Source organism: Tenrec ecaudatus, chromosome 8 (assembly GCF_050624435.1).
Source record: "Tenrec ecaudatus isolate mTenEca1 chromosome 8, mTenEca1.hap1, whole genome shotgun sequence".
NCBI classification, from domain to species: Eukaryota; Metazoa; Chordata; class Mammalia; order Afrosoricida; family Tenrecidae; genus Tenrec; species Tenrec ecaudatus.
In genome coordinates, this window is record NC_134537.1 from 9,715,605 (window position 1) to 9,737,345 (window position 21,741).

At 41.9% G+C, this 21,741-nt stretch overlaps 1 protein-coding gene across 3 annotated transcripts in view; it reads right to left on the bottom strand.

The window, feature by feature from the left end:
• Nucleotides 1–21,741, bottom strand: part of CTNNB1 (catenin beta 1) — a 41,440-nt gene that overhangs the window by 7,861 nt on the left and 11,838 nt on the right. For all 3 annotated transcript variants that reach the window (XM_075556014.1, XM_075556012.1, XM_075556013.1), the window contains exons 2-8: nucleotides 7,887–7,947; nucleotides 7,250–7,477; nucleotides 6,785–7,038; nucleotides 6,079–6,317; nucleotides 5,790–5,991; nucleotides 4,604–4,748; nucleotides 60–163 (exon numbers count right to left, since the gene is read on the bottom strand). In XM_075556014.1, the coding sequence (XP_075412129.1) occupies nucleotides 60–163; nucleotides 4,604–4,748; nucleotides 5,790–5,991; nucleotides 6,079–6,317; nucleotides 6,785–7,038; nucleotides 7,250–7,477; nucleotides 7,887–7,899 (1,185 nt within the window). In that variant the 5' untranslated portion in view covers nucleotides 7,900–7,947. The remainder of the gene's footprint in view (nucleotides 1–59; nucleotides 164–4,603; nucleotides 4,749–5,789; nucleotides 5,992–6,078; nucleotides 6,318–6,784; nucleotides 7,039–7,249; nucleotides 7,478–7,886; nucleotides 7,948–21,741) is intronic.

Consider the following 21,741-nt stretch of genomic DNA (forward strand, 5'->3'; position numbering starts at 1 on the left):
GACTCTCAGCACACACTCAAAGCGACTCCTCATCAAGCACCGATGTATTCAGAATTTACCTGTTTAGTTGCAGCATCTGAAAGGTTTCTCAGAGTCCAAAGGCAATTCTGAACAAGACGTTGACTTGGATCTGTCAGGTGAAGTCCTAAAGCTTGCATTCCACCTAGCAAATCAAAAAGACAATGACTCACATGGCCCTATCAACCTAAGTATGTCTTCTCTCGTTTTAAGTGTCTTTTCTTATAAAGATAACTCCTCGCCAAAGCACTTTATTTCCTTTCTTTTCCAGTTCATCTCAGTAGTGATCTCTTTCAGGTAACTACTGTGCCTTCCCTCTATCGAAAAATCCCGCATTCACCTCCCCTCCTTTAACAAATTTTCTTTCAACCATTCAATCATTTCAAGAATGAGTGCCACTGTTCTGGGAATTGAAATAATAGTAATCCCTACCCCAGTGGGACGTATTTTTTAAGTGGACAAGACAAAAATCAAATCCACAAATAAACCGAAAGCATAAAGAAAGATGAGACTTTCTACTCCCATAGGGAGCAGTCTTAGAAACCCAAAGGCGCAGGTCTATCCTGCCCTACAAGGTCCCTATGAGTTGTCACTGATTCAATGGCCAGTTGTTTGCTTTTTTGGTATGTTTAAAATGTAATATACTCAGGTGGTGGTTAAGTGTTACAGAGGAAAAGGGACTGGAGCACCAATTTTAAGGATGGCGATGAGATTACTATGTGAAGATAACATAACAAACAATTGAAGATGGTAGATTTCTAGAGTTAAGAGCCTAGAGAAAAGGCTGCTTATTACCAAGGACTGTCCAAAAAAGTGTCATTGACCCCACGTTTCACAACCTTCCACCACTGAGGATCGCTTAAGCATGCAGCCTATCAACGGAAACCCAACTCCTCACACACCAGCTCCAACTCACATCTGAACACAGAACTTTTTCCGTGTCTCCTGGTTCATCCTTCATGTCTGCCTAATCTCCTTAAATCAGGTTTGGTTGACTTGCTGTAATTCTCACGGTATCCTGAACTTTTCCTAATAACATTTACACAACTACAATTAAATCTGCCCTTCCAAATAGTTAAGAATTGTGTCTATTTGGTCTCTTCTTCCCAGTAGCTCTGGCTGAGACTTGACTTGCACAAGGTTGCTGATCTCCTACATGATTAGCAGCTCCCTTTTCCTCTTCCTCAGTCACCCCCTCCCCTCACTACAATGATTAACTATTACCTTAGATGCCTCTCATGATTAAACACATATTCTGACACAGCAGGTCAAGGGTGAGTTTCACAAATGCACTAGACTCTGAAGCGCCTTCTCTAACCCATCAACTCTCTCCTCTATTCCTCTTTAATTTCCTGTACACCGGGGCAACTCCCCAAGTCTTTATCTGTAGTTTCCCTTACAACCTAGTAGTATTCCCTTCCAGTTACCTACTGGTGGCATACGGCATATACGACATTGTAGTGGGTTATGCATTGATCCGCTAACCAAAAGGTTAGCAGTTTAAATCCACTAGCAGCTCTGTGGGAGAAAGATGAGGCTGTCAGTTCCCTTAAAGACTTACAGCCTAGGAATCCTTAAAAGGGCAGCTCTACTCTGTCCAACAGCATACCTATGAGTAAGAATGGATTTGATGGCTGTGCGTAGGGCATTGACCTTTTTAGTCACTACTCAAATGGGTCAGTTAATCAATATGATCTTGTTCCAAAAAGTAACACTACCTTCTGATAATTCCATTTATCTTCATGGCACCAAACCTCAATCATATCCAGTTGCTACATTAGACAATCAATATATAATACACTCTTATTGGCCCTTTCAGAAGTCGCAACCCTTAATTCTTTGCTATTTCTAGCACTGAACTATTTCACTTCGAGAGGTCTATTTAACATATTTCATGCCCTGGCCTGCTTGCCTTTGGTCATTCAAATTGTTCCCTATATAGAGTGTGCTAATACAATATTCCAAATAAACCACTGAGGTTCCACTAATGAACAGCTACCAATGATCTCTGGGGGCTAAGTTCTTTAGCAGAACCTTGAGGAAACCTAGCCTACAAGACTACATCTACGATTTCAAACCTAGCTGCAAGTATTAATAACTCCGTGAATAAATCCTTACTGGAACCTCTGAATGGCAGTGGTCCCACCTAGCTCACGCACCTCTATCCGGAGCCACTAACCTTACTCACTCGTGCTAACTACACAGCATTTCTCTCCACCCCGGGATCGCTAAGCCTTTCTTATCTCCAGGGCATGGTGTCACCATTTTACCATCCGCTCCCTCCAGGAGGTCCCTTCCCTCCCCATCTAATTACCAAGACGGCCTACTGAATCAGGATCACTGTCAGCTGGCGTTTCTCTCGCAATGCCCACTCTAGTTTGGAAGGCTCCTGGTTTCTGGCCTTCAGCAGACTGTTAAGAAAACAGGAACTCGAGCTACTTTCACCATGCAACAACATGACCACCCACGTGCCTAGCACAGTGCCGGAGACAGTAGGTACTCAACACTTTCAGAACAAATGACCATCAGAATAATTCAGATGGGATTTTCTCAAAGATTCCCAGGCCCATACCCTTCAGCTCCCCAAGCCACCACCTCACTTCCCCAGCCAGTTGTTTAAATACCTCCATATAAAAATCCAGCGATTCCAATGGAATCTACAGTTGCCCAAACCCCTTTTGAACCCCCCTCCACAGGCTTCTTCCTGGAAGGCTGTAGCCTCGGGGCACCTTCAGCTGCGTTCTCCACGGCTGCTGGGTTGGACTAAACTCAGTGGCAACTGGTTTATTGCGCCAAGTTTATATGAACCCACTCACACTTATTCCAAGCAGTTATCCCTGGCCACCCACCACCCTCCTCTGTAAGTTCTCAAATAAAAGTAGTCTCGACACACAGAGGGGGGAGGTGTTACTAAGCCTGCAGTTTAGTCCTAACATTTCCTTCTATTAAATGCTGTATATTTTTACCTCTTCCAGTTTCAGTTTGAAGCTTGGTTTTGGAGCACACGTAGATGTTATTAAAAGGAGACAGGATGCAGGATAAGGTAGTCCAAAAGATTCATGGAAAAATGGAATTAAAATAAAAATACCAGTATCTGATCATAAGCTCCACTGGGTTGAAGAGACTTTGATAAGTGAAGATACCAGCCATTCGGTCCATCCCTGAGAAGTGAGGGTGCTGGGAAGTTAACTATGTCTGCAGGGCTTGCACCTGATTCACTGAAGAAAATGGGGAACCTTTAAGTATTTCTCAAAAATAGTAAACAGAAGGAAGCCAAGAGGAGCCTAATCAGGGCTCTATGGTATAAGCCTTCCCACTGCAACTCTTGGCAGATTGCTCTTGGTTGATAAAGAAAGGGCAGGCGGGCACAGGAGCACTGTCAAGAAGAAGGAGCACTTTGTGGTGAAGTATTCCCGGAAAAACTTTGGGCTTTCTCAAAACACCCTCATAATAAAGGGCAACAAGCAAAATGCCTTGAGCAACACCAAACTGTGGCCATGGAAGCCTTCCACTTGGCAGTAAGTGCTTTGTGCTTTCTCTTCAGGATCGTCCTGGTGAAGTCACGTTTCACCTCCTGAGGCGCTCCTCCTAGATCCCTGCTTCAGAATGTGCTTCCTCTTCCTTAAATGTCTCTCCAACGCTCTCTACAGCTGATCTGCACACCGCAGGCGTGGTACCTATGGTGTTGACTACTGTGTCTGCTGCTACTTGCCAGTCCTTGTCAATTAAGCTGTGAACAGGTTAATTTTTTCCTGACAAATCAATGTAAGCAGTATGCCACTACAGGCTTCGTGTTCCACATCATGCCATTCCTTCTTAAAATGAGTTACCCATTTATAAGTCACACCCATTTTTCCACCCAGCTTCACCACATATGTAATGTTTGTTCTTGCTTCAATTTTAGCGGCGTTCACATTGCTCTAAGGAGGGCTCTTTTCAAACTGACGTCCTAGTCCCTGGGTGCCTCACACTAGATTCTGCTCAGTCACATTATAACAAGCCATTATCAGCTGAGTACATTGACACCAACCCACCTCCCCTGCCACCTGAAATTCATGATTTTTAAAAATAATACATTTTTTCATGAACTCTTGGAAGACCCTCTGCTATAAACTGTCATAAAAGTTATAGGGAAAAAAAGGTTTCCATATTCAATTATTGCCCTGATACTAGTCTCAATGAACCAAAGTACTGCTCTTTAGTGGCCACTAAACAAATCAAGAAATCACCTGGTCACACCCCACTGCACTTCAATAGAACTTATAATGTAATTGTATCTATATAGTCACAGGTTTGTTAGCAAGTTTTGGGCTTGCCCAGAATAAAAATTAAAAAACAAAATGTATGAAGCAGGAGGATTAGCCATCATTTCAAAGAATTAAGAACTCCACAAAAATGAGTCCTAAATAGCACCAATGTAGGTGAAAAACAGAATTTATACAGGGACTTTATCTGAATCTGATCCTGGCTGTAAATCAAATAGCCTGCCCAGGTCAAGTTCGATTCCCTTTATCTAAGAAAGGTAATCTAATTAGAACCGTACCTACTGTACACCAGAGCTCTCAGGGCAAACACACATACTCACCAGCTTCGACAATAGCCGGTTTATTACTAGAGCAGACAGACAGCACCTTCAATACTCTGCTTGTGGTCCACAGTAGTTTCTCATAGGTATAGGTCCTCATTATATTTACTAAAGCTTGGGGTCCGCCACTAGCCAGAATGATGAGCTAGAAAGACATTTGTAAATATTGTTAGTCATAGAAACTATCAAGCGCTTGAAAAAAGCCTTATATAATTTCCAGCCAGCTTGCTATTGAGTGAAACCCACCCACGTACATCAAGGTCTTATTCCTTTCCACCCCAATCATACAAAGAAACCATGCTGACATACAATAGTTAAGCCCCAAAACGCAAGGTACATCAAAGCCGATGTACATTTCATCAAATGTGTCATACATCTGACGGGGCACTTGAACTCGTGATCACTCAGTCCTGTGCTTTTTCCTAACCAGCCCGCCTTATACGGGGGGTCCCACAAGAGTCACTCATGCCTGTGTTTACTTTCTGATACACTCCACCCCGCCTTTCCAAACTGCCCCAATCTTCTAAAATATAAGCCTCACTATCTCATGGGTCTGCTGAATGTTCTTTGTCTCATTACTTTTTCAAAAGTCAAGATTTCTTAGCATCAAAGTTGTGTAGGATCTGTCCTGCCCAATCTCAGTAAACATTCACACATAAACCTGCGGTCATGCAGCTCCCGCTCACAGCGAGCCTCACGGCCAAGCTGTTCCCTGGGGCTGTTAGGGGTCATCTTCCTGGAAGCAGACCCAAGGTCTTTCTCTTCCATAGCACGCAGGGACTGATCTCAACAGCCCCCACCAAACTGTTCCCCTCTCCTCCTTCCTGTTATTTCTTAAATTCCCAAAACCGATCATGCTCCTCTCCCTTTAGGTCTGTCAGAGTTGCTGTTTCTGCTGGACTTAAACCTAATCAACCCCTTCTCATTGAGAGCAGAGTCCAACCCTTGCTATCCCTCTGGAGGCGCACCATAGCATATAACATGTGTGCATTTCAATCAACAGTCATCCAGTTATTACTGTAATGTCTTTCCCCCGCTATGGCTGGAAACTCCTAAGAGATCCAAAGGTGCTAGACAAGGTACTCAAACACTGAAAAGGCAAAGAGAGATGTCGAACTTTTCTAGAACATAGACCAAAGGTGAGGTAGGTTGTGAATAGTATGGCATTGATAAACTACTCCTTTACCTTGCTTTCTTGATTGCCATATGCTAAAATCTGAAGACAGTCTGTTGTAATAGCCAAGAACTTCACATTGGTTTTGTTGAGCAAAGCAACCATTTTCTGCAGTCCACCAGCTAAACGCACTGCCATTTTAGCTCCTTCCTGGTGTAACAGAAGGTTGTGGAGAGTTGTGATGGCATAAAACAACACAGAATCCACTGGTGAGCTGTTGAAACAGGGGGAAAGGCCTCATCAGAAATACCGTGATTGTCTGCTTCTCCTTCCCAGCTCCAGGCAATCTGTCCTCCCTTACCCGAGCATCTTCACCAGGGCAGGAATGCCTCCAGACTTAAAGATGGCCAACAAGCCCTCACGGTGATGGGAAAGGTTGTGCAAGGTCCCCGCCGTGCACCGCGCAGTTTCCACATCGTTTGTGTTCTGCATGGTGCGCACAATAGCAGACACCATTTGAGGAGAACGCATGATGGCGTGTCTGGAAGCTTCCTTTTTAGAAAGCTGATGGACCATAACTGCTGCCTTATTGACCACCACCTGTCACCGAGAAATTAAAGGCTTCATTAAGTGATTTTCAAACCTAAACGTAGAAGGTTCCTACGAAAACTTTTACTAAGTCAAAATAACAAAACAGAAAAGCAATTACCATTCTTCTATATGGGGAGAAATCTGAGCATTTACAAATGCCCCGAAACAACCTACTCAGATCATTCCACACTGCACAGGAAACAAACAATACTGAATTTTAAAACCAAAAATGAAATATGCTGCCTGTATAAAGTAAAAAAATAATGTACAAAGTTTGGAGATGTGATTCTGGCTGCTTGGGGGATATATATCCTCTATAACAACCTTCTGGTAAACAAGGCACTACCCAACGCAGGTCTTTCACAAAAGACATGTAGCATTGAAGCAAACTTTCCAAAAGCAGGGGATGCCTATACCTATTAGGCAGACCTTGAGTTCCCTTGAGAATCGGTGAAGAGTTAGCCATAACTGTTTACCTGGTCCTCGTCATTCAGCAATTTTGTCAATTCAGGGATAGCCCGTGTAGCAAGCTCAGCATCGTCTTGATAGTTAATCAAATTTACAACTGCGTGCTTCAGCATCTGCGATGGCTCGGCTAAACGCTGGACGTTAGTCGGATGAGCAGCATCAAACTGCGTCGATGGGATCTGCATCCCCTCATCTAACGTCTCCGGGAACATAGCAGCGCGCACCCGCTGAGCTCGAGTCATGGCGTACTGCCCATCGATATCTGGAAAGGGGAAGCCGACACTCACTATCACAGCTCAGCTCAGCACACCGAGCACATGCTCAAAAAGCTCACAGGAAAACTTTTCATTCCATTTTCCCACAAACTTTTTGACGCGCTGTCCTATTTAAGCTAATACACTTTTTTTCTAAAGAGCAGTTACTTGATTCACATCTGGATCTTCCAGGCAGGCAGGCAGGCAGGCAGCTCTTACCAGCTACTTGCTCCTGAGTGAAGGGCTGAGAAAATCCCTGCTCCCACTCGTACAGCACTTGGGTGGTGTCCACATCTTCCTCTTCGGGGTTGCCTTTCCCGCTCAGAGAAGGGGCCGTGGTGGTGGCACCGGAATGGATCCCAGAGTCCAGGTAAGACTGCTGCTGCCAGTGGCTCACGGCAGCTTTCCTGTCGGGCTCCAGCGCCATGTCCAACTCCATCAGATCAGCTGTAAAGCCAAACAGCAACACAAGTCTTATCAGGGGACACCAACTTATAAAAGAAATCTGTGACATGGCCCGTTGAAATATTTTTAGAAATAAAAAAACAGAATCGACATCCAGGATAGCTCAGTGATAAAACAGCCATGTCTTTAGGGTACCACCTAACAGTTACTCACTGAGTCAGTAAAGAATGCAATCTGCATCCAGGCTCCAGAGCAGTCATCCAGACTAGATTCCTACTGGTGGCTGGTTTGCTATTTCACCAAGCCATCAGGAAGAGTGAGCAGAAAATGGAGCAAAGGGTAGCCTGACAATTAAGCAGGAGAGAGGAAAGTAGGGGGATCTGAGCCAGACGGGGTTGGTTAATGGCAACGAAGCAGAGCCCAATGGAGTAACCAGACATATGGCACAAACCTTGGGTAGCCATTGTCCACGCAGGGTTTTCAAGATTGCTGTGCAGGCGGCGTCAGAGACCCTAAAAAAAAAAAGTTAAAATCAAAAGCCATTAGGATTTACCCTTCTGAGTACTGAAATCAAACCAAGCTTCTGGGATGGTGGGCTAAATGCACACACACGAAGACTTCTCTTTTACTCTGGGACAGACAGGCTCAAACACAGACCTCAAGGTCTGCATCAGACACGGAATCGACAGTTCCGTTATTACTGAGCTTCTGCTTCTAACAAGTATCTCTTTAGGTGAATTATAAATTGCAAATATTAGGAATCTTGAAAAGCATCCTCACTAAAGGCAAGCATCATTACTAAAGGCAATGAAAACGTGTAAGAGCTTTAATGATAAAAGCAAGAAAAGCTGGAGAACGGGCCATGTACCACCAACTCCTTAGTTCCTTTAAAAGCCCTCCTTTTAAAACTTTATCACTGTGAATTCAGATTCCCGTTGGATAAGAGATCCACCGAAACTTAAAAATCGATCATTATTTTTATTAAAGGGGTCAGCTGCTTTCTTTTCTGATATAGTATCATACAATACAATCCCACCACCCAACTCCTTGTATTATATAATGGACATGATGGGTGTTTGGGCCAGAGCAATGCAGTTTAGATTTTTAACAAGTTTGCAAAACTCCCCTGCACTCTTCTAACCATGAAGAGTTGGAAACCTAAGGAAAACACACCAACTACACCAAGCAAAACCGAGGAGGAGGGTAGGATGCTTACAACTCACGAAGGACTAAGTAATCGAAAGGTCCCCTGTGGCGCACCGTTTAAGTGCTCAGCTACCCCAAAATGGTCAGTGGTTTCAAATCCACTGGCACTCAGTAGGACAAAGAAGTGGCCATCTGATTTCAGCAAGACTCAAAACCAAGAACAAAACACCAAACTCACTGCCTACAGCCTTGGACATCTTATGGGACAGCAATTCTACTCTTCCTACAGGATCACTATGCAGCAGCAGAGTTGACGCAAAAGCCTTGACAAATATTCCAACATCCAGTGATCACTAATTAGACTACATAAGACTCCGCATATACTTCTAGCTTTACCTAAGACAGAAGGTGTGCTGGCGGATGGAGAACTTCTCACACTATCTCATGTCTACTTTAATTAGGTGGTGCATGCCATCTTTCGTAATTTTCTATTTTGCTTTTTTAAACCATCCTAATATTTGAGACTTACATCTCTTCCAATTATAACAGTTGATTGTCTTCCCGTTACATACAAAATACAGATGTTTAATAAAAAATACTTTATTTCTGTAAGCCACCAAATGACATTTTGATTATCCGGTGTTATGTTACACTAAATGTTATGCTTTCTTAATATAAAGATGAAAAATTCAATTCCTTGTTATAGACCCTTATAAGAGATTTTCTAAGGATATTTTTATCAACTATTCTGTATCATAAGTTTATATAATCATTTAATCCTATCTCCCATCCTTGGATAGTATGCCCTTCCCATTTTGTTTGCTATACAATGTTAAAATACACAGGAAAAAAAAAATTCTTCTTCCACTACCCTTCTCACTTAAGATTAAGTCTTTTAGAAATAGAATCTCTGGGTTAAAGGGTAAAATTAAAAAAACACCTGTAACAGTATAATTTACATAATTTTCAGAAAAGTGGGCATTAGCATTAAATGTCATCTCGAACAACTTTTAATAGGTATGTCATTCCTTAAACATTTATACTTGGATTACCACAACCCTCTATCTGTAAATCTCTCTAAATTCTAAAATCAAGTGCTTTTTTCTCCCTACATAAGTAGATTTTTTGTGTACTTGTTTTGCATTTATGTGATGCACTAATCTTAAAATCCTTAAATAATCACCAATAAAAGTACATGTAAGCCAATTTTGCTACCTTGGAACAGCAGTTCTCAACCTGTGGGACACAACCCCTTTGGGGGAGGTCAAATGACTCTTTCACAGGGGTTGCCTGATTCATAACAGTAGCAAAAGGATGGTTATGAAGTATGAATGAATACAATTTTACGGTTGGGGGGGTGTCCATCACAACATAAGGAACTGTATTAAAGGGTCGAGAACCACTGCCTTAGAAGATGACTTTACTTTAAATAATTGTAATATCCTTTACATTGATGATGTGTTATAGTAATAAAAACTGTCATACATGGTCTATAGTATGTACCTTTTAGGGAAAAATGTTTTGAAACAATCATTTGATGTCTAAATAGAATTAAACAAAAACACACCCTTTCTCTAGCTTATGGTAACATAAGCCATCTAAATAATAAGTATATACAAGATGGCTTACAAACAGCGCACTTCAGTTTTTAAAAAAATATGTCACATATTGTTTATGTAGTCAAAATATACAAAGCATACATACTAGCTTCAGGGGGCGGGCGTAATGGAAAATAATATAAAGTGAATTCTTCTGCAGTTTACTTAACAACAACAAAAATACAGCAAAATCAACATCTGGTCACCTCAGCAGGAGGTTCTTGGAGCCCTGGCGGGGGTGCAGTGCTCCAGCTTGAAACCAGCGATGGGGAGATGGGTGGAAAAGGGCTTTCTAATCCCATAAAAAGTACAGCTTTGGAAACCCACAGGGCTCGCTCTACTCTGTTCAAAGGTTCTTATGAATCAGATGACTTGATGGTAGTTAAGTCTGATAGACTTCATTAGAAAAACATAAGATAAGTATATGTCAGTATTTTATATAAAATCATTTAAACCCCACACATTAACTTGAAAATACTAGAGATCATCTCTGTATTTTATTCTTTTAAAAACACTTACAATGAAATAACAGGAAAAGTTTTTATTATTAACCTTAACTTGCAAACATCTCAAATGAGGATAAACGCCTTCCATGTCTCTCTAAACACAGGCACAGGGTTTGTGTGGAATGAGCAGGCGTGGTTCAGGTAGGAGGTCTGGATGTGATTCCTGGCTAATAATGCAGCTACTACCTGTCAGTGTGTTGCTATGATGATCACATGAGCTGAATAGGTTTCAGCAGTTTCCAAAGTGACAGACTAGGGGGTAAGGCCTAGTGGGCGACTTCTGAAAACCAGCCAGGGAAGTCTTAGGCATGACAGTGGTCCTATCCTCCTGGGCATGAAGTACCATGAGTTGGAGACTGAAGAACAGCAGCTAACAAGAAGTCTATTCTAAGGCGGGATAAACAATCTGGAGGGCAAAACAGGACCAACGGTTTAGAGGGGACATGGGAGAGGATGAGGTGGAAGAAAGGAAGTGGGTGTTAACCCCAGGGACAAGGGTACAAGTGGGTCAAAATCAGTAGTGTAAGAGGCCTGGTAGGGCTTGAGCAAGGGTAATGTAACCTATAAGAATTACTAAAACCCAAATGAAGGCTGAGCATGACAGGGGGACAAGAGGAAAGTCAAAGGACATAGCAGAAGAACGAGGAGGCAAAGGGCACTTAGAGGTCTAAATACAGGCATGCACATTATTTATATATGAGGATGGGGAAATAGATCTATGTGAACATTGGGGCCTCCACTCATGTGCTCCCTCAATGCAAGAACACTTGGTTCTATTAAACTGGCATTCAATGATGCTCACCCAACTTCCCTACACGATCGCTGTAGACAAATGGGCGCAAAGCAAATGTGGTGAAGAAAGCTGATGGTGGCCGGCGATCAAAAGATGTAGCGTCTGGGATCTTAAAGGCAAACAAATGGCCATCTAGCTAAAGAGCAACAAACCCCACTTGGAAGAAGCACACCAACCTGTGTGATCACGAGTTATCGATAGGATCAAGTATCAGGCGCCAAAGAACAAAAATTCATGTCACTGTGAATGAGGGGCAGTGCAGAGTAGGGACCCAAAACCCATCTGTAGGCAGCTGGACAGCCCTTACAGAACGGTTGGTTGCAGGGAGGAGACAAGCCAGTCAGGGTGCAGTGCACCAATGATGAAACATACAACTTTCCTCTAGTCCTTTAATGCTTCTTCCCCACCACTATAATGATCCCAATTCTACCTTTCAAATCTGGCTAGACCAGAGGATGTACACTGGTACAGAGAGGAACTGAAAACACAGGATATCCAGGACAGATGACCCCTTCAAGACGAGTGGTGATACCGGGAGGGTGGAGGGAAGGTGGGGTTAAAAGGGGGAAACGATTCTAAGGGTCTACATATAACCCCCTCCCCTAGGAGACGGACAACAGAAAAGTGGATGAAGGGAGACATCGGATAGTGTAAGACATGACAAAATAACAATTTATAAATTATCAAGGGTTCACGAGGTGGAGGGAGACGGGAGAGGAAAAATGAGATGCTAATACCAAGAGCTCAAGTAGAAAACAAATGTTTTGAGAATGAGGATGGCAACAAATGTGCAAATGTGCCTGATACAATGGATGTACATATGGATCATAATAAAGAGTTGTACAAGCCCCCAATAAAATGTATTTGTTAAATAACTGAATAAAGATAATGGATTATAAAACAAAAATAAAAAAAACAACAAAAACTAAAAAACACAAGTAACAAGATTTCATTCATAGCCATAAAGCAAACAAGAAGAACCCACACTTTTGAGGTACATATAAGGTAAGAGTTGTGTGTCGTCCAGATTAGAAAATTTTTCTATTATAAAGATCTGTCAGTTCCTCCCAATTTGCTTATCAATTCCATGGCTTTCCAATAAATTTAAAAAATTTGTTTAGGATTGAAAAACATGGCTTAAAAATTCTGATATACCTATGAGCAGGAATCAGTCCCACCAAACACTACAATATTTAAGAGCTATATCAATTACAAAGTGTTGTGTTACTGGGACAGGAACAGATGAAAGACTGTAGGACATCAGAATACCCATAACTCTTGTAATATAGCAATTTGATGTTTCAATTAGTAATGAGAAATTTATATTATTTCATATAGAGTATTAGGAAAAACATTCTGTTTGTCGTCTTGGCTTATTATTTTATAAACTGGCTTTTCATTTGAAAAAGTATTGTTTTCACAATAGGCAGGCCTAGAAAGTGAACAATGGGATGCAGGCACTTCCCAGATCAACCATATAAGATCAACAGGGCAGCATTTTCCCAGAGGAAACTCAAAACGCAGGGACAGCAACATTAAACACAGGGAGGCAGTGGAGAGTGCTGTTACACTGTGGGAATTGCAGTCAATGTCACAAATCAAAATGTGTATGAATTATTGAATGGAAAACCAATTCACTAGGTAAACTCCTACCCAAATCCCCTCCAAAACATGAATAAAACGAACACCATTTGTATGCTTCACTCATTATTATCAAATCCACATGGATCAAGTATTTAGTGTTTTAAAAAATACAAGATAATATGAGTTGTATATAGAAATAAAACTGTAGTAAGCAATCCAAAATAAACATGACCTGAGATCCTAAAATAAGACTAATAACTGTGTGTATATAAACATTTTAAAATTTGAGACAAACTCACCCACCCCCATATATAGTCATTTAAAAAATGGCATACTAGATACAACACCTATGGAACATGCTAAATGTTACACATCTTGGATGACTACCATCCAAGATGTGTAAAGTGACACACAGTTAAGTACCCAGCGGCCTATCTAAATGCATTCTTCAGGATTATTCTAAGAAGCATACATGGCAAGAGGTCTACCAAGTAAAACATTCAGAGAGAAACAACTGGAACTCACCCAGTATATCCATTAACTGGAATATACATTCATCATTGAACAGATCTTGAAGCATGTTCTTGCTACTGCAGTAAACAAGAGTCGAGAGGGCACATCTAGTGAAGCTTCTAATCTGCTAGGGTTAGATGTCAAGTGAAAATGTGCTGTGAAGTAAATAAGGGAGGGGAAAAGGAAGTGACATGTGGGAGAGGGGAAGGCCACTCCAGCTATGACTGTTTCGGGAAAAGCTAGCCAGGTGAAGATGGGGCAGAGCAGCCACCAGGCAAAGAGAACAAGCAGAGAAAGTGAGGAATGTTAGTGTGTGTAGCAAAGGTAACCAATGAAACTAGAATGCAGAGATTATGGGAGCGAGCAAGGTGGGAACCAGGGCTGAATAAGCATGATTTAAGTTGTAAAAGATTCACTCAAGTTGCAATATGGGAAAGAATGTCCAAGGCAAAGCTGGGTGACCAAGTAAGAAGTCATCCGAGATGGTGGGGCAGGAGGCAGCAAAAGGAAACAGGAAAGCTCTAGGAACCAAAGCTATAGCTAAAGACATTAACAGAGGTGTGTCCTTATGTAAATACATTAATCCATAAAAATAGAAGTATTGACGTATGTACATATATTTATAAGGCAATACACTGAGGCTGTGCATGGGCCTTGGGCCTCAGCTCATACCCTCTCAATACAAGAACACTTTGTTCTAACAAAACGGCATTTTGTGATGCTCACCTCGTGCACCCCAACACCCCCCCCCACAATTGCTAAAGACAAAATGAGTGCATAAGCAGATGTGGTGAAGACAGCAGATGGTGCCCAGCTATTAAGAGATATAGCATCTGGGGTCTTAAAGGCTTGAAATTAAACGGCCATCCAACAGTGAAGCGACAAGCCCATATGGAAGAAGCACAAAAGAGGTGCAATCCTGAGGTGTCATTGGGACCAGGTAACAGGCATCAAAAGATTCATAACAAACAACAAACAAAAACGCGTTGGTGAGAATGAGTGGGGTTGGAGTGGAGACCCAAAATCCATCTGCAGACAATATAAGATGCCCCAGACTGACTCGTAGGGAAGGGATGAATTAATCAGGGTGCAGTAGAGCTCTGATGGATCACACAACATACCTATGGTTCCTTGAGGCTTCCTCACCCCCCACTATCATGACCCCAGTGCTTTTTCCCACTCTGGACTGGACCAGAGCATGTACACAGGTATAGACAAGAGATAAAGCTCAAAACTCACGGAACTCACGAATAGGAATGGGAATAGTGAAGCCAAAAGGGTAAGGGGAAGTAAGTGTGTGTGTGTGTGTGTGGGGGGGGGAGTGGGAAGAAAGAGGGGGGTACCGGTTGCAATGAATGGCACATAACCACACCCCCCACACACACTCCAGCAGAAGAGCAACAGGAACCAGAGGGGAAGGGATAAAGCGGTTGGTGTGACATACGAAAATAATAATAATCTATAATCTAACAAGGGGCCACGAGGCTGGGGGTTGGGGGGGGGGGAAGTGGAGCTGATCCCAAGGGCTCAATGGAAAGTAAATGCCTAGAAAAGAACGATGGCAATATAGGTACTAATATGTCAGGTACAATTGATGTACGGAGTGTAACAAGAATTGTAAGAGCACCCATTAAAATGATCCTGAAAAAAAGGAAGTCATCCGAGGGAGAGGTGATGGTGGTGGACTTCTATGCAGTTATAAAAGAATTTTAAAGAGCTATCACGAGAAAAGGTTTGACAGGTATCAAATAAGCAAAAGCAACTGGCAGAACCACATAGGGAAAATACATTCTTATTAGAAATGATATTTGTCTAGGACATCTTTTATATTTTCTAGCCCCATTATGTTAACCAAAACTGATAGTGTGTTTAAGAGAATGATACTAGCATAAATGCTCAATAGATTCCAAATGGAAACATAAAAACTACTCGGTCAACAACCCTGTATAGCTCAAGGCAAAAACAAGCTGCAAAACTGCAGAGGATGGGAAAAAAAAAGAGGCAAATAACCTGATTTCGGAAATAAATAAATCCAACTTGTTGCAAATTACTTAATATTATAGCAAATGCAGTTTTATTAGACTAGGCCAAAAATGTTCTATTTTAGTAATTTAATAGAAATGTTCATTCTTAATTCTTATTAAAGTGGTAATATTCTAAGAAACACCTGCATCACAAAATAATGATTATGTCATTTAGATTATCTGCTATCTTTTACAACATACTTTTAAGGATATTATTACCTTATGATCGTAGTTAAATATCTAAATTTGCCCTCGGATTCATAACAAGGTAGAATAATTGAATCCTTTAACAACTTCAGTTTTCAGCCAATTTCGTTCTGTACTAGCATCCCACCAAATGAATATTCTTAGGAACCTCATGCCTTAGAAGTCTTCCGCCAAATTATCAGCTGAGAAAACTATGACACTAGTTTAAGAAACCAGCTAATAAACTGTGCAGCTAAAATTCAAACAGCTGTTTAAGTCATATACTCTTTCAATCAAATCATATTCGATCTCAATTTTAGACAATTAGTATGTAACATTCACTGTGGCAGAGAAAATGCTAGCAATTTTAGATAAAAGTACCTATGTATCACATGTAAGAACTACATTCTTTGCCAGGTCCCTAGGTGGTAAAAACTGTTAAAATGTGTTGATAACCAAGATTGGAGGTTCAAGTCTACTCAGAGGTGCATCAGAAGAAAAGTGTGGCTACCTATTTCCAAAAAAAATCAAGTTACTGAAAACCCTGTGAAGCAGAGTTCAACTGACACATTACCATAAGCAAGCAACTAGGCTTTGCTTGTTTTTAAATGGATACATTGTTTGAACAATGGTCCAACAGAGAATATGTTAAAAAAAATCATTTTATTGGGGGCTTGTAAAACACTTACCATAATCCAGACATCCATCCCTCCTGTCAAGCACATTTGTTGCCATCCTCATTCTCAAAACATTTTCCTTCTACTTGAGCCCTCAGCTATCAGCTCATTTTCCCCTCCCTCCCGAACCATGGGTAATTTGTTATTATTTTGTCATGTCTTAACACTCAAGTCTCCCTTCACCTACTTTTCTGTTGCCAGTCCTTCAGGGAGAAGGTTATATGTAGATCCTTGTAATTGGTTTCCCTCTTTCCACCCCACCTTCCCTCCATCCTCTAGGTATCACCACTCTCACCACTGGTCGTGAAGGGACCATCTGCCCTGGATTCCCTGTTTCCAGTTCCTATCTGTACCAGTGTACATCCTCTGGTCTAGCCGGATTTGTAAGGTAGAATTAGGATCATGATGGTAGTGGTGGGGAAAAGCATTAAAGAACTAGAGGAAAGTTGTATGTTTCATCGTTGGTGCACTGCACCGACTGGCTCATCTCCTCCCCGCAACCAACCATTCTGTAAGGGGATGTCCAGTTGCTTACAGATGGGCTTTGGGTCCCCACTCCACACTCCCCCTCATTCACAATGATTTTTTTGGTCAGAGAACATTTTTTTTAACGTAAGACTTATATCACAGTATTCATAATACTTTAGGCATTTAGTTAGATAACACTGACAGAAAAAATGCTCTTCGCAAACAAGAGCTTTTTCATACAAAAGAAACTGAAAGAATTTGGAATTTACTTCAGGAGTATTTCTGTGTGAATCTCTAAATTCAAGCCCCAGGCAGAAATGATAACAAGAATCCAATGACCTTCAGAAGTCTCTTGGTTTGTTCCCCCACCATGCTGCACAAACAGGAGAGAGGTGCCTTAACGAATGAGAGCTATGGAAGCTGGGAATGTAGCTTTAATGCCCATTTCCAGAACGCTTTATATATTAAGCACTTAAACATTTGATGGAATGAATGATGTGCCAATAAAAAGTAAAATGTTTTAAAAAAGGGTCAAAAAACTCAGTGTCATTGAGTGGATTCTGACGGACATCAACAATTTAGTCAGAGACTTGTCTTTCCTCTGCAGAGCTGCTGGCATGTTCACACTGCCAAACTTGCTGTGCGGCAGCCCAAACACCTCACTCACAGGGTCCCTTCTGTGACCTTCGAGGCATCCTAAATGTCTTCAGGAATACGAAGGGTTCAGCTATGAAGAATGTGTATCATCTAGGAGTAAGCAAGCCTTTCCTGTATGGAGCCAGACAGTAACTTTGGCTTTGTGGATCCAAGTTTTCTATCATGACGACTGTTACTGTGTACTGCAAGCAGGGCACCACTGTTCCCGACTCCACCAATCACGGCAGCAGCTATGCAACACACAAGACATCATCCGTGTTGTCATTTTTCCTGTTCTGGTTATCATATCATACAGGCTTACCCCCTTAAATAAACTCAAAATCATGTTGGATGAAAAACAAATGGAAACTGATCAAATGATCATGAAACACACACACACACACACATCAAAACTCATCAGAGTTGATTCCACAAACATTTACTTTAAAAAATACTCTAGAACATTAATACCAGAAACATGTTAAACCAGAATTCAGTCTCAAAATATGCATACCTTTCCCAACAACCTCACCGGGCTTGCTAGAAGGCAGGCCTCTTAAATTAGCAACCAGAGCTTGCCAAGAGGTCTATTCGAATAACCCAGACTCTGAAACATCAGAGTTGCCTCAAGATCCACACCCATGGTTTTCTATCATTAAGACTGGGGAAGAACGCTGGATTGTATTTTTAATCAACCCTCGTGGATGCTGCTACCGCCAGTTAGGAGCTACAGCTGTGCAGCTGCAAAACCACAAGGTTCAACTTTAGGTTTAACATTAGCATGTCAAGTTAAAAACAAAGCCTTGCTCCTAGCCGTTGACTGGAGAAGTACCAACTCATTAAGACAAAGGGGTCCCACTTCACCTTCAGCAACCTCTGCCCTTAGCACACAGTCAGAATTAAGTTACTTTCCCCAACAGACGTTTCACTGCTTTTGATTACATCCCTGTAATAGGTCTGGCTCATTAAGCTCCCTTATATTTAGGAAGAAACTAGTACAGAAAATAGAGCTAAGGAGCTTTTTATTTCAAAATGTGACTTTTTGTTATCCCATTACAAAGAACTTCAAGGAATAGCTCCAAAACTTTGTTCTTTTGTTGTGTTCAAAAATATACTGATAAATAAGTTATAACCTGGAGCAATACATGAAAGTTCCACTGGTGTATCGGGCTTTTTGTTCTCTTAATTTACCAAATTTTGATGTTAATCAAAGAGATTGTTTTGTTGTTCTACAAGAAAGCCTTCCAACAATTGCTTTCTTTACTCCATATAAATTCAATATATGAGCAGATTCCAGTCTTTGTTCCAAGAGCTTAATAGATCTGGGTAAACAGTAGTGCCAGTCCACCCAGCCCCCACCTTGCATCTCCTTAGTAGCAGGGTGGCTGGTGGTGAGTGTGCGGCTCTGATGCTGAAAGCTATGCCACCGGTATTTCACAGACCAGCAGGGTTACCTTTGTTTCCAGTGGAGCTTCTGATGGAAGACTAGCAAGAAAGCCCTAGCAATCAACTTCTGAAAATTAGCCAATGATCTACATATAACCTCCTCCCTGGGGGAGGGACAACAGAAAAGTGGGTGAACAGAGACGTCAGTGTAAGATCTGACATAATAATTTATGAATTATCAAGGGTTCATGAGGGAGGGATTAGTGAAGAGGGAGGGGGAAAATGAGCTGATACCAAGAGCTAAAATAGAAAGCACATGTTTTGGGAATGCTTGACACACAATAGATGTATGTATGGATTGTGAGAAGAGTTGTACGAGCCCCCAATAAAATGATTTAAAATAAAGAAAACTCCCTTGCCATCAAGTAGATGCTAACTTGCAGTAACCCTGTAGAACAAGGCAAAAATTGCCCCTGTGAATTTTCAAGACTCTAGCTCTTTGATAGGGGCCGAAAGCCCAATCTTTCTCCCATGGGGCAGCTAGCTAGCTGGAAGTTTCAAATTGCTGACCTTGTAGATAAAGCAGCCCATCCAGTTACCACTACACTACGAAGGCTCCAAGAACCACAATACAGAGGCAACAATAAATCCAAGCATGTTTGCCGCAGGGTGGAGCAGTAGTTCTTCCTGTTGTTAAACACAGGTCACCAGGAGCCAGTGTCCAGACATGGTCTTGCACACCTGAGACTGCCAGCTATATACACGGTTGCAGAGTGGCAAATGAATCATTAGGTAACAAGGAAGGGGGTACAGGGAGGGAGGGGAGACAGAGGACATGTGGCAGGTCCTTGAGTAGTCGTCAGACTTCTTGTGGTTAATCTTCAAGCTGAGACCCGGAAGCCAGCATGCCCAGAGCGGGCACAAGGCAGAACAGGAGGGATGTGCAGGAGCCCGTAGTCATGAAAGTCTGATCATTTTTCAAGAGCTAAAAGCTGAGGCCCAAGCAGCTGAATGTTAGTGGGCAGGAGTGAGTGCAATAACATGGGGGGAAACTCTAGATCATTTAGGACTGCCTACGCTTTGGAAAGGATTGCTTTTTTTATGTTAAGTGCCACTCAAGAGTCCATGAGTTTTAAGCAGGTGAACAGCATGAAAAATCCACCTGAGTTCCTGTCCTGGCCATAATAGAAAAAACCTGAAAGGGAGCAAGAGAAAAACTATAGAGAGAAACTAAATTAGCAAAGTAAGTGCGGCAATCCCTCGTATCTTACGATGGTGCAAAAGTGAAAGCTTTACTGGAAATGCTTTGTGCGTAAAACCACAGAGCTCTGTTGATTGTCTGGATGTTCTTGTAGAGGAGGAAATCAAGGATGACTCCCAGAAGCTCAGAGGAAGACCAGGCTTAAGTGCTTGACTGCTAACCAATGGTCAACAGTTTCAATCTACCAACCTCCAGTTGCTCTGTGGAAAAAGGTATGGCAGTCGGCTTGCATTGAGGTTTACAGCCTTGGGAACCATACAGGCTAGCTCTACTGTAGAACCACTAGTAGCTCTGTGGTAAGTCATTACAAGTCTCGGAAACCCTAGGGGTCACCATGAGTCACCATCAAGGAAGTGAGTGTCACAGATGATCAAAAAAGTGTTTCTAGAACTGCACTGTGGCCAGGGGGTTGTTTACATTTAATTTACAGAACTAAATGGGGCCTCAGTCACACACCACACTTCAAATGCTCAACAGCCACATAGCTGGCAGCGACCACATTAGACAGCACATTTCTATCCTTACAGAACTTACTGCACAGCGCTATTCTAGGAGCATGCAAAAATGCACCAAATGTTGCGAGACTAACAGGTGTCCGTTTGGTCAACATGGAGGCTTCAAGGGTGAACTCTAACAGTCATTTCTCTGTAACAAGGAAAGCAGACTGTGAACAGGAATAGGAGATGGAAAGCAGAAACCACATACACAGGATCTCTTTCCAGCTGTGAACAAGAACAGAAAAATAAATGAGGCATTAGCTGAAAGGGAGCAAAGGTTGGGAGAGTCTACAATATTGAGTCATTCAACAGACCTTTATTGAGCACTGTAACTCTGGACACTGTTCTGGGTTACCAGAGAGGGCCAGGAAAACAGGACAAGGACCTCGCTCTCACAACGCGTTTGTTTTCATTGGAACGGGGACAGAACAAGTGAGGAACCCATGCGATTTCAGAGTCTGAAGTGGCACAAATCAAACACGAGGTACCTTCAGAAAGTTTGAGGAATGGAATTAAGAGAATGAAATTTGTCCACAAACAGTTTGAAGCCCCCATATAAACGAGGAGCATGAGGTACAGAGACTGAGTGGGCAGGGAAGACCTTACTGGGCAGTAAAATTTGACATGAACCATGCATAACAAGAACGAACCAACTATCTAAAGGTATTATAATGCTATCTGGAATAAACCAAACTGAGGTAATAAAACATAAATCCGATCTATAGAACACGTATTTAGCGGTTGCTATGAACTGTAATTCTAGAGGTTGGGTAGATATGAATGGATGCCCACATATATCCCTATCAGAGAGACCACTGTGAAGTTGGTTTTGGCAGATGTAGTTAGGGTAAAATACCTTCCTTATCTTTTGACCCCCTTTTAAGCTATTTCAGTTTTTTATAATCTTTGCCTTTCTCTTTGAGGTTTATGTTTTGTCTAGTTTTTTTTTGTTTGCTTGCTTCCCAATTGTGTCTTGAATGATTTTCTGTATATGAAACCCAGGAAAGATCTATAGAGTCAGTAACTGGAGT